At 37.9% G+C, this 13705-nt stretch overlaps 1 protein-coding gene across 1 annotated transcript in view; it reads right to left on the minus strand.

The window, feature by feature from the left end:
• Positions 1-13705, minus strand: part of LOC135474997 (piezo-type mechanosensitive ion channel component 1-like) — a 98339-nt gene that overhangs the window by 18512 nt on the left and 66122 nt on the right. Inside the window, 11 exon segments of the mRNA XM_064754721.1 lie at positions 95-242; positions 552-710; positions 1905-2071; positions 2333-2377; positions 6457-6610; positions 7052-7155; positions 7620-7715; positions 8345-8518; positions 9607-9871; positions 12898-12975; positions 13485-13567. Of these exon segments, the coding sequence (XP_064610791.1) occupies positions 95-242; positions 552-710; positions 1905-2071; positions 2333-2377; positions 6457-6610; positions 7052-7155; positions 7620-7715; positions 8345-8518; positions 9607-9871; positions 12898-12975; positions 13485-13567 (1473 nt within the window).

A 13705-nucleotide genomic window follows, 5' to 3' on the forward strand; every position in this document is an offset into this window, starting at 1 on the left:
TGCACCAATCCAGTAACAGCCTCGATGAATATTCATCCACAAATCCCTTGTTTTTGTCATGTTTAAGAAAAAAACAAAAATTTCTACAACGTACAGCTTCTGCGTGCCTCCAGCATTTGAGCACAAATATGTTAGCATAGATGTCCTCCATCTGCAGCCAGCTGCCTATGGTGAGGGTGGTGTCAGTCCACATCCAGTCCATCAGGGCCCGTAACTCCAGCAGGAAGGGGATGGCCAAGAATCTGCAGCAATAAGGAGCTTGTTAGGAGTCAAATTACAGATGTCAGTAAACAAGATACAGTAACTAAGTGGGTAAATCAATGTCAACAAAAATTGCCTAACATTTTTGACAAGCCTCGTGATACAGCAAGCCTTATTCACCGCTAGCTACAGTTCTGTCTCGAAACTCCCTCACTGGTGACATCAGTGGTCTATCAGCTGCTGTACAACCAAGGCAGTAGCTGAATGAGCCAGTAAGGAGCCTAATGGAAGAGAATTTCACTGAAAGTTACAATTTATATATCTGATGAGGAGGCCAAGTCATCCCTTACCCTTTGAAGAGGAACAGATTGAGGTAGTTGTACTTCTTGGTGAGGAAGTTGCCAAGGATACGAGTAGGATACCCAGATCTGATCTGATAAGCCGACAGAGCAAAGTACACACACTTGATGAAATACCACAGCTGGGCAGCAGTATTCTGTGTGAAACTCCTGTAACACATGACATCATTGTCCATTAACAAAAAATGTAGGCCTTCATAACATACATGTAAAATTTGTAAAACTAAATCCTGCGCTGACACAGTGTAATTTTGTCAGGACATTTGTTGTATGAATGAAGCTAAAGAGAGACAATACAGGTAGAGATATATCCAACAGGTGTATGTGTATATGTGTATTGCATGAACAAGGAATATGAATGAAGCTAAAGGGAGACAATACAGGTAGAGATATATCCAACAGGTGTATGTGTATATGTGTATTTCATTAATAAGTAATATGAATGAAGCTAAAGAGAGACAATACAGGTAGAGATATATCCAACAGGTGTATGTGTATATGTGTATTGCATGAACAAGGAATATGAATAAAGCTAAAGAGAGACAATACAGGTAGAGATATATCCAACAGGTGTATGTGTATATGTGTATTTCATTAATAAGTAATATGAATGAAGCTAAAGAGAGACAATACAGGTCGAGATATATCCAACAGGTGTATGTGTATATGTGTATTTCATTAATAAGTAATATCCATGAAGCTAAAGAGAGACAATACAGGTCGAGATATATCCAACAGGTGTATGTGTATATGTGTATTGCATTAACAAGGAATATGAATGAAGCTAAAGAGAGACAATACAGGTAGAGATATATCCAACAGGTGTATGTGTATATGTGTATTTCATTAATAAGTAATATGAATGAAGCTAAAGAGAGACAATACAGGTAGAGATATATCCAACAGGTGTATGTTGCATTAACAAGCAATAAAAACGTTTAGTCAAGTTTCATGTAATTTTCTGTTCTTCAAATGTTCTAATTCGTGAACCTTTTGCATATGAAAGGGCAAATTTCCGTGCAATTTTGAATTTGTTTATGGAAACAAAACTACATTGGTTGGATTGTACAGTTTCAGGGTTTCACAAAAAGTATAATTTATCAGTCAACACAGAATAATACCTTCAGAATATGCTTGCATGAACACCTAAACACATAAAGATTGAAAAATTTACAATTTTAAAAGGATAGCATAATCATAACTCGGAAAAAAAAAATAGAGCCTCCAAGTATGCCAGGCCTGATCTTTCACAATTTAATATTCATTTCTGTAATTTGTCAGGAAGCTTTAGGTCTACCAAACCTTGTTTCAATACAGAAAACACAAACGACATTTCAGACTTACCTGTATGTGATTGCAGGTAAAATAAAGAAGAGCCAGACATGGATCAGTATCACCAAAAGGATTTGGAAAATAAACTTGCCAAGGACGTTTTTACGCAGGAACAGTCCACGATCAATGATGATGAGCATGAACTGTGCCAGCAACATCACAAGAAATGGGACGGGAACCTGGAATTATAACAACAACAACATTTTAGGGGTCAGTCATGCAGGAAGTGCTGGATTTTCTCGAGTACAATTTTACATCCATTAAGCAACTGTTCCGTCTGCCAAAATTGGATAAGTGATGAGAACAATTTTTAAAATTACAAAGTGTGGACATGTAAAGGATTAAAATCTATTGGTCACAAAACACAAGATCTTTCATTATTGAACTCTTCGATACTCTTTTATTCCAGAAAATCTTGTGACTACAGTATGATTACTTACCCTATTTTCTGACAAATAAGATGACACATCCCCAGATGATGATTGCTGCAAAAAAAAAAAAAAAACGATGCGTTTAAACAAACATGTGAATGTTTCTGTAAACAACATACTTGAATGGATCTTTGGTTGGAATATCAAAATCCCATGGTTTCCATTTTTGTGGGTTTTATTTATAGGCAACCTAAACAAATAAATTATTCAACAGACATAAACAATAAGTTATAAACTGTATGGAGGAATACTGAAATTATGAAGAATAATTTTTAATCATTTGACAAATTTCCATTATAATTCAACTAGAAATTGGATGTCTGATATACCCTTCTTTCATCCTTTCAACATTTCCAAAAATAAGAAAGAAAACTAAGAACAACTTAAAAGAAATGACAGGAGGCCATGTTGATTAGTTTGGCTTCATATTGATTGTTTCATGGGCCATTCGTGGTGTACACTGATTACACAACTGGTACAGCCAGTTTGAATGGAGAAATGTAGCAATCAGACAGGAACAAAGTCTACAGGAAAATCCATTACTGCACTAAGTACCTGAATTATTAAAATAATTACCCGGCTGTAATTTAACTTATGCGTGCACAAGCTTAGATGATAGGGAAGTTGTACGGTACGTTTCTTGGAAATAAGTTCAGTTCTTTAGGGAGAATCTCCAAATTCAGAATGTATGTCACAGAGTGATTGCAGTTCCCGAGGTCACGTGACTGATGCGATCATGTGACTGATGGGAGGAGCACGTGCGAGTCACACCGAGACAAGCAGGACCACTGGCACATCAGGATCACTGTTTCCACACAATCACACATATTGTTCACATACCCATACGGCAAGCATTTGTCGGTTTGAAATTTAATTTGCCGTGAAACTTTCGGGAGTGATTTGGTCTTCTTCTGAGTATATACTCATTGAAAAGAAACTGTCTTCTGCTAATTCCGTGATTTCAAAATTTAAAAAAATACTTTTTTTTGCCGTCATATGACAATATAAATTGCTCAGTACAACTTGAATATTTATGTTGCAAAAGTACAGCAAAAACAGATGTGCCTGAAAATCAAAGCGCATATCACAGTCTTCAGGGCTGCTTTCGCTGAGAAATATATTTGTTGTCTTAATATGAACTAACTTCTTCAAGTTTTGTGGAGTTGATTAGTTAAAGATATAACTTTTCACTATTAGCGTGGCGTACATTCTTTTATCTTAAGTCTATGTTTATGTTGAACACTGTTTTGGAAATTGGACTTGCGATTATTGATCAGGAACGTCCATTTTGGTTGACGCCTGGTACATATGAATGTCTGTTTCAACACCTAGTTTTCTGTTCACATACACTATATGTTTAAAATTCGTGGAAAGGAAGGGCAGGGGAGAGAAACATTGTTTTGGGAACCTGTCACTCTCAATGTAGCCAATGGCGTTTTACTCGTGCTCCTGTTCATATCCACCTCCTGTGAATTTATTCCATGACTAAATGTAACATATTTGTTAAAACTGAACTACACTTCTGTTGTCAGTAAACATACATGTGTGTGCATGATTGTTGACAAAACATTCGAATGGTACACACCATATTTCCACCAAGCTCAGGCTCTGGCAGTGGCTTTATGTAAATGTGTATGTCCATGCATGCATGAGTTGGTACCGCAATTTATTGTTATGAGCCGTAAACGATCTTCTAATTTAAGCACTATAGCCCAAGGGGGTCATTTAATGATCTGCAAAACTGTGGTGATTTCACTTCAGGCATGTGACTTCTCCACATGGTTAGTAAGGAACTGCATTGTCTGTACTTGGGACACTTACTTGTCTAAATGCTTCTTCACACTGACTGGTCATGGCCTATCTATACACTTAAACAGGGGGTTTAAATTTTAAGGGCATGGTGTCAGACAAGTTGGCCCCAGCAGCCCATGAGGAACTGGGCAATTCTGGTCCCTGGTTGATGTCATGGTCACAGGAAACTTCATACATAAAGGATGTGTTTATATATGTATTTGTGTGATTTCCTAGCAGTTTCAGCTATTTTTTGGTCCCTGATTGATGTCATGGTCACAGGAAACTTCATACATAAAGGATGTGTTTATATATGTATTTGTGTGATTTCCTAGCAGTTTCAGCTATTTTTTGGTCCCTGATTGATGTCATGGTCACAGGAAACTTCATACATAAAGGATGTGTTTATATATGTATTTGCGTGATTTCCTAGCAGTTTCAGCTATTTTTTGGTCCCTGATTGATGTCATGGTCACAGGAAACTTCATACATAAAGGATGTGTTTATATATGTATTTGCGTGATTTCCTAGCAGTTTCAGCTATTTTTTGGTCCCTGATTGATGTCATGGTCACAGGAAACTTCATACACAAAGGATGTGTTTATATATGTATTTGTGTGATTTCCTAGCAGTTTCAGCTATTTTTTGGTCCCTGATTGATGTCATGGTCACAGGCAACTTCATACATAAAGGATGTGTTTATATATGTATTTGTGTGATTTCCTAGCAGTTTCAGCTATTTTTTGGTCCCTGATTGATGTCATGGTCACAGGAAACTTCATACATAAAGGATGTGTTTATATATGTATTTGCGTGTTTTCCTAGCAGTTTCAGCTATTTTTTGGTCCCTGATTGATGTCATGGTCACAGGAAACTTCATACATAAAGGATGTGTTTATATATGTATTTGTGTGATTTCCTAGCAGTTTCAGCTATTTTTTGGTCCCTGATTGATGTCATAGTCACAGGAAACTTCATTGATCGCTCACAGTCATTTCTGTATTATACAGCCCTCTCTGCTTTCAAGAACAGCATCAAAAATGTCTGAACATGTATATTGAATTATGTTCCCCCATTTAAGCCTGACTGGGCCCCATGCAGACTAATTGATACTCTGTTTAGGCTACTTCTTGTTTTCCTTCGAAGTCAGAACAGATCCAGCATCATTTCTAGACAGCTTCTGGGCTACCCTTTCTCACCAAAATTGACAACACAACATGTGCAAAAGATGTACATTTTATCTGTTTATACAGCCCTATTCCCTGCTCAGATTCTACAGCCCTATGCCCTGCTCAGATTATACAGCCTTATGCTCTGCTCAGATTATACAGCCCTATGCCCTGCTCAGATTACACAGCCTTATGCCCTGCTCAGATTATACAGCCGTATTCCCTGTTCAGATTATACAGCCGTATGCCCTGCTCAGATTATACAGCCTTATGCCCTGCTCAGATTATACAGCCTTATGCCCTGCTCAGATTATATCGAAGAAGACTAAACAGTTTCATAAACACTGCTCCTAATACGATATATGTAAGTTGTGTACTACCAAATTACTGTAAATTTCAATTCAGCTGTGAAAATAACCATCTACATTTTGTACAGGTGTTAAATGGTGATCATTATACGGACAAGCGTTACAATTTGTAAGCTTTTACGGTAAGTCCTTCACTGACAAGCTTTTTTAGAATTTTCACCTTTTTTTTTTTAATGGCTTGTATCTTGTTTAATACTGTCGCATCACGGCCCACACAGCGCAGGTTGGCATTTTCTATGAATATTTTCTTCTTAATACCGTCATTTCGTTAAATTATTTTCCTCTAGGTTCATGTGTTCAGTTTAATATATAGCCGTAATTTTTCTGGCATCTCTTGTTACTTCCAATCCTGTGATCATGCAGGATCACAGAAATGCAGAAGCTTTTAAACGCTCCTCTAGTCTCACAGCGATCTGGACTGGCGAGACTTGAGCAACTCCCCAGCCATCCTTATTCTGTGATCGGGTGTTCCAGATTTGGACCTGCTCCCTTACGAAGATTTTCATGGACAAAATCTGAACACATGGAAAAGCACAATTAAGCAAAATGCTAAATGCCTGTAATTAAACTTAGGTATGCACAATGATAGATGTTAGGTATGTTTAGATGATAGACAAGAAGTATGGTAAGTTCCATCAAAATCGGCATAGCAGTTTGGGAGGATTGTGTTGACGGGCGGTCAGAGAGACAAACAGGGTTATTCCTATATAACCCCACTTAACTTGGTTGAGGGGGCTAAAAAAATATGACTGGATTTCATGCTTGTATCAGTTACTTTGGCATGGATGAAATATAAATAACTTACGGCTGGTCCGAATGACTGGTATCCAAACACCAGTATGAGGAAGTTGATGAAGTCACAGATGAACATAGGTGCGTATACATCTGTAGTAGCATTATACTCAGAGCTAGTTATGCCCCTGTAGAAGTCCTTGAACGGTTTCACACAGGCACTTAACCTTAAACAGAGAACAAAAGTTCAATATCACACATAAACAAACAATGTCAAGCAAAAAGTTTGTATTCTTGACAAATGATAAAGATTTTTAGAAGCAACCATCAGCCATGAGCAATACAAAGTTGTACTTTTGATGAAGTCCTTCCTAAATTCATTCGCTTTGGGTGAAAAAATTTTCTTGTAGAATGGCATATGATTTAAAATGTATCACTACAAATTTATTTTATAGCATTTAACTTTCTAGTGCGATCACATCTTGGAAACTTTTCCAAAATTCTTATGTTCAACAAGTTTCTAACATTAAATAAAGAAGTGAACTACAGTCTGTTGTACTTGGACGAATATTAACTACCCTCTCAGCCTGTGCAGAAGTGTGTGTTTGATTAGTAGTTATATACAGACTCATTGATTTTGTGAGTTTCAGTATCTTGTCAGAACTCACTTCTTCTTCGCTGCTCCCTCGGTCTGGTCATTCTTCTGGTCACCTTCCTCTTCTGGTTTTATCGCGTCTATCTCACCCTCCTCTAACGGCTGACCTCCACTATACTGAACACATGATTCGTAACATAAGTTTTCAACCCCCTGACATTTCTTTGATTGTTGCTATCATGCCAATTTTTTTGGTGAAGTAAACCGGAATGCTCACCGAACTTTTGGTAAATTACTGACCAACTTTTCAACATTTGACCTATAGACATGCACACATTATTGGTGAAACTCATAGTACGTACAGCTACACGAGCCTCATCAACCGCTTACTGTCACCACAGAAATGTGAGAGCAGCTGAAGGCAACGTTGCCCAAAAATTCCCTGCCCAAGGCGGAGTTGAACCTACACTTCATGTGTCCTAGTAATCAACTGTTCTACAACGATTTTGTGTTCTTGACAAAGCAACCTTACTCAACATGGCACTTTTAAAAACTCATTCTGCATCTCAAACTATCTGTCTGGTTTACTCCTTCTTTCATAATTACCAAGAACAAAAATATTAAATGATCATTTCCCGTACCTCCACAAGTTCCTGTTTGTCATCAGTGGGCTCTGTTTCAGGATTGACCTGGGTTTTGTCCTCCACAATGTCCGCATCTTTCCACAAGCCATATCTCTGAAGACCAAACAAAACTGGACAAGTTAAACTAACTGGTATAATAGTACAAATATAAATCGAACTGAACGAGGGCAACCCCATGCTAATAGTACTAACATGTGCCAAACTGGACAAATGATGCAATTCTGTAATATGCTGTAATTAAAACTTTCAGCCATCATAAACCAACATTTTTAAAGTCATGTTTTCAAACCAATTTGAATTCTGACCTGAGAAAGAAGGTCAATGGGCATTTAAAATATTATTTTGATAACATTCATTTCCTTACCACAAACAAGTTTGCCAAATGTTATAAAGGTATATTAATCGGCTTTCGGACTACAACAATACCTTCAGCCAAAGATGGTCAAAAGAAAGAAGTCCTATCTACATGTAAATAAATCTGCCAGGTGTTTTCCATCTATAACCTGATCTTCATCAGATCTAGAGAAAGTGAAATATTTCACAAAGATTACAAAACTAAAAAAGATTATCAAAGGAAAAAATTAATATCAATGAACAATATCTTTCAAAAGTGGGTATCAATAGTATTGTTAACGAATTGCTCTAACTTCAGCTGAACCCATCAACTTCAACTGTAACCAGAGAGAAAAATGTGATACTTCAACTCCTACCGACATTCTTACCTTGAGAATTAACCTATGGATGAACAAAGCCAACAGCAGAGCTAAGTCACACGTGGCATAGTTTGACCGTTTCTCAATGCCCAGAATCCTTGGTGCCCAAAAAGGGTTGGGGAATGCGGCATCATTCCATGGGAAGAAGTCAAACTGAAATAAGTACTTCACAACAACAACAGCCTGGGAAAACAAAAGGACAAACGCACATGAGAATAATATTGCATTTCATATAGATTACTGGTGAACATTTGAACATTAATAATCATAATAATAAAGAGTTTAACAGACTTCTAATCATGCAAATTTACTACAATTACAGTAAAATTTATTTTGTTAAAAAAAAACCCACTTTTTAACTACAGGTCCTGTAGTAAATTATACAAATAACCTTGCAGGCCCCTTAATGACACACCTGTCTAAATTTGCAGTGTATTGTGGGATATGAAGTAGGGTAACCAGCAAATTGTCAACATGTCTGACATGTGACAGGTTATAAATACCTATCAACAAACAAATACCAACTGGTGCATTAGTACTGTCCATAAAATAATGGAAGATACAGATTTTTTAAAAACTCTTCTTTACTGCTCAAAAGTCTGCATTTCAACAATCCAAAACAAACAACATGTGCAACGTGTGCTACTGGCTGATAATGGAAAAAAAAAACTTGAAAAGTAAAGTCGAGAACACACAATATCCCCTTGAAAATTTAAATCACTTTATTAGGAACTGTAAGGAATAAGCCAAATGTGGCTTATACAAAACACTGGTGTGTATAAATAGAAAATGTACCAGTCACTAACTTATTCTTATTATGATTCAACAGCTAATAACACATGAAAAAAATTACTGTAACTTAGTTTCAAGACAATTAAATTTACAAACACAGTTGAAAAATATTAACAGTCGACCAATTAATTTATGGCATGTATTTATACTTTACATTAATTTTGGGGCGATTATAAATAAAAATTTTTATAACAGGGTCAACCCAAGTGTAATTTTTGATTGCAAGTTGTGACTATCATAGCTGGCAATCTCTTTCTGCAAGAGGGTGTCAATTGTAAGTTAGGGATAACACTCTTAATCTTAGAGATTTACAATCAACTTAGGCTTACAACTGTTTGTTTATCAGAGGCCTCTGTCAACTGTAAACTCTTACCCCACTTTATACCCGTTAATACATAGCACCCTCAGATAATGATGCAGCCGGTCCATTCAGACATTGTTCACCAACATACTTATACGATCATGGAAAAAAGTCTGACCTCTGTGTACGTGATGACAGTGATCCAGAAGGTCTTGGACGGGCGGGGGACGGACAGCATGCCCCAGAGGAACACCATGAAGGGGTAGGGCAGAGAGAGAAGGCTTGCCGACGTCAGCTGGTTGAGGATCATGATGAAGTAACAGACAAGTTCAGACCGGGAAATAATCATGAAGTAGGTTGCTTCCAACAGGCGGTACGCACGAGGTTTGCTCTGGTCAAATTTGTCCTCTGCTTCAGCGTGGGCCAGTTCCAGATCAGAAAGACTGAAAGTTTGACAAAACATAGTAGAAAGGAGTAAAAAAATAGTTCTCTAGTTCATCGATTTCTTCCAAGGCTTATCCCTAATAAGGCCTTTCCTGGCTTCAGACAGTCCTAAACCAAACAGTTGTTCTTGCCACAGCTTTGGCCTCGGACAAGTGAGGTTCCAGATGAGAATCCCACTCTCGCTAGTTAGGCAGCAGATTCATGTCAGTAGGTTTGTCAGGTGCTTGCTGAAGGGCAGTGGTTTACTATGATTCCCTCCACCCATAAATCCTACCTGTATATATCAAAGCTGCCAGTTATAAACCTTTATACATCATCTGATTAAAACGACCTAAAGTTTCGCCCTGAGACTTGGAAAGTCTGTCCCGGGATTCATTGTGATTGTGGTTGTTACTGACTGGGTGCCGCGGGAGAGCATCAGGGGTGGTTAGGGGTTTATACTGACAGTACAAGAATATAATAAACAAGCTCATGCTTCACTGAGCAGTCAGTCTACGCTCCTACCAACAACAGTTCATGTTTTCCTCAGTTTTAATCCTGTTTTAGTACATGTGCTTGTTTTATTATCGTTATTTTGTGATAAAAGGGAATTTGGGAGAAAATTTGTGGAGATTCAGCATGACTACCCAGTACTTTTACGGATTTGGAGTGTCATGTCCAAGCTGTAGCAGAATTTAGCATACTCCCAAATCAATACTTGCAAACTAGTCCTATCAGCAGACGAGATGAAGATGTCAAACTGGGGCCAAGACATTGCTTGTCTTGATAATTTCTTCAATTTTTGGCCGGCTAAGCGCCATGCAAGCTAATGAAATGGGCAGGGGCTAATCACTCTCTTCTGTCATCTTGCCGCCAACTCAGATCATGCAAAAGTAAAGAACAGTAACTCAGGTGCACAGCTTTAGATCATTACCATAAGTCAATGATAAATCAAATATGCTTACTGATACGGCTTTTAAGTGAATCATCAGACAAAGAAAATTATTTGACACTACATCTGAACACTTACTTTGGACAAGATGATAAAGCACGCACTTTGGACAATAACGGAAACAGAGTACATTACACAGGACAACAAATCACAGAGTACAATGGCCCAGGTTGTAGAGCACTGACAAACCCTGCCTTGATGTAGCCACTAGACAGGACTTTAAGGATAAATGAAAACGAACTATAAAACAAAGATTATGTTTCTATGCCAAATGAAGAAAATTTTGCTCCTGAATTTTTGAAAAAAATTTTATTATATTTTTTTATGTATTTTTATACCTGTCAATTACCCCTCTATATAACTGATATTTCGGATTTTCTCAGAAATTAAGTCATCTTTCATCTTGCTCGAAATGTCCCCGAAGTGCCCTGAACCCAGTGAACCGTGACGCTACAGTGTGGGCAAGGTGACATGTACACATATACTGGAGGGCTTCTTCCGGCCAGCTTAGTGCCCCCTCTACGCCCCTACACCCACCCCCATTAAATTTATTTTCCTCATTCCCGCCCCCGGGGGTGTTGACATCAACGTTACAAGCATTTTACAGACTGACCTCTGGGGCATTAAGAAAACTGTAATTCTTAGCCATTTTTACCCCACAATGTGAAAACTGAAAAATTTATTTGTACTGCTGCTGTAAAGTACTTATTATCTGCTGGAATTTATTTTCGCGGATTTAAGAGAATACTGAAAACAGATCTTAAAATTTTCAAATTCTCCAAGATAGAATATGGTCGAAATTACTTAAGCACGTAAAACATGTATCATGATGGGTGGCTGTAATACTCCTTTGTTTCCTGTGGTGTCCCTAATCCTCGTGATCTGGATCAGAGATTAAAACAATGGGGCATGGATTATCACTAGGTGAGAAGATTATTTTCGCACCTATGGCGAGCAGTACTCAAACAGGTGTCACTTCTTTTCGAATCATTGATGTTCACTTTTAAACACCTCGCAAAGTGACCTGTCACCTTTTGAGCAGTTCAACGCAAAACATATGAATTCCCCATTATCGGCACAAGTCAATCATTTTTATCAAGCAACACAGTAAGCTTTGCATTGTTTTCAGTTTTAATCGTCCTCTGTAGCAGGTCAGAAACCACAAACATAGTTGTAGCCGTCAAACGGCCATTGCATTGTTGTACACACTTCACAGTTTGTTAGTCAGAAGCTCACTCATTGCACCACAGGAGAGACACAGCCAACAGGATAGCGTGTATCAGAGCGACATTCATTAGAAGCCAGCACGTGCTAGTACCAGTATCTACTTTTCTTTCATTTTACAGGCATAGTGAAGATTGATCAAACCAAAGACGAATAAACTCCCACTTTGTTTTATACCCACCAATACTTAGCACCAGAATATTTAAACCATAATATCCCTTCCCTGCTGTTAAAAATTTAACTGGTCCATCGAGTCACCCTGGCAAAAATTTCACTTCATTATTACCTGTAGCATATGAATCAATATTGGATATTTTTTCGCTGAATTATTTTTTGCGGTAAATTATTGACCGCGAAATGCGCGAAAATTAGTTCCATGTGAAAAATAAGTATTTCACAGTATATGTTACTACACATGATAATCTGCACATTAAGAAATACAAGCAAAGCGTTTGATGTATCCTTTAAGGCCAATATCGAGCCGTATAAGTAATTTCCACTGCACACTGCGCCGCACATACGATGTTTGCCGAACATCCCAGATGACAAACGAGCAAGTTGCTGATACAAGATGGCTGCCTCAGCCAACCATAGCAACAAACTGACAACAAAAGGACAAACGATTGTACTGGCAAACGCTGCACACTTTGGAAATAGAAACAAAACTATTAAGCAGCGCTGCACAAAATGATGCGGCACAGCACCAAAGCCGCGCCGTGTACAGTGGAAATTGTAATAAATAACAAGTAGTTTTCTATTTTATGATGTGGCGCACATCGTGCAGTGGAAATTGGTCTTTATGCTCCTACATGAACCATCAACAGCTATTAAACGCTACTGATGCTGTAATTACTTCACACCAGAACAAACCTGCTTGTCTTAGAATCTGCCTCCTCTGGTTTCTGGTCACTTCCAATAGAAGACACCTGTATCTCAACCAGATCGTCTCTACAAAACAACAAAATTTGTATCCCTTACTAAATATGCAAACTTTATGTATGGATCAAACTGGCTTTTGAAGTTACTCTAAGGGTCTACAAACATGAATTTGCACACAAAATTTTCTCAAAATTGGGTAATATTTGAAACAGTTATAGCATGGATCCAATGGCCCATAAGAGCCTAGGAAATAAGTGATTGTGTAAAACATATGAATAAATCAAGCTGCTATGGCTTACTAACGTAATGTCAAATTCAAAACAGAGTTTCAAAATTTTAACATAATTTGATAATATTTGGTGCAGCCATAACAAAGCATCTCGATCAGACAGGCCTAAACTAATATCCATCTCTTTGTGAGAAATGACAGGGTTATATATGGCAGAGTCAATCACGTATGACCAGAGAGAAATCAGAGACATTTCCAATTGCTCATGATATATATATACTTCCTGACATGTGGATAGCCAGTGGTAGGATGTTTTGTGTTGACCATCAGATGATCATTACTAACTCACCCTATAGCACCATCTGGCTCCTCCTCATCTGAAAGCAGTCCTGGGGGGGTGTCCTCATGCATCGTCATTTGTTTCTTACTCCCCTGTCAAGTTCATGAGAATAAAACGAGATGATCAAATATGTCAGAGGACTGCAAAACAAAACACTCGATGAAACGATACAGCTACACAGAAATCACTGGAAGAATACATCAGGGAACTGCAAAACAAAACACTCGATG

This window comes from Liolophura sinensis, chromosome 9 (genome assembly GCF_032854445.1).
Source record: "Liolophura sinensis isolate JHLJ2023 chromosome 9, CUHK_Ljap_v2, whole genome shotgun sequence".
NCBI classification, from domain to species: domain Eukaryota; kingdom Metazoa; phylum Mollusca; class Polyplacophora; order Chitonida; family Chitonidae; genus Liolophura; species Liolophura sinensis.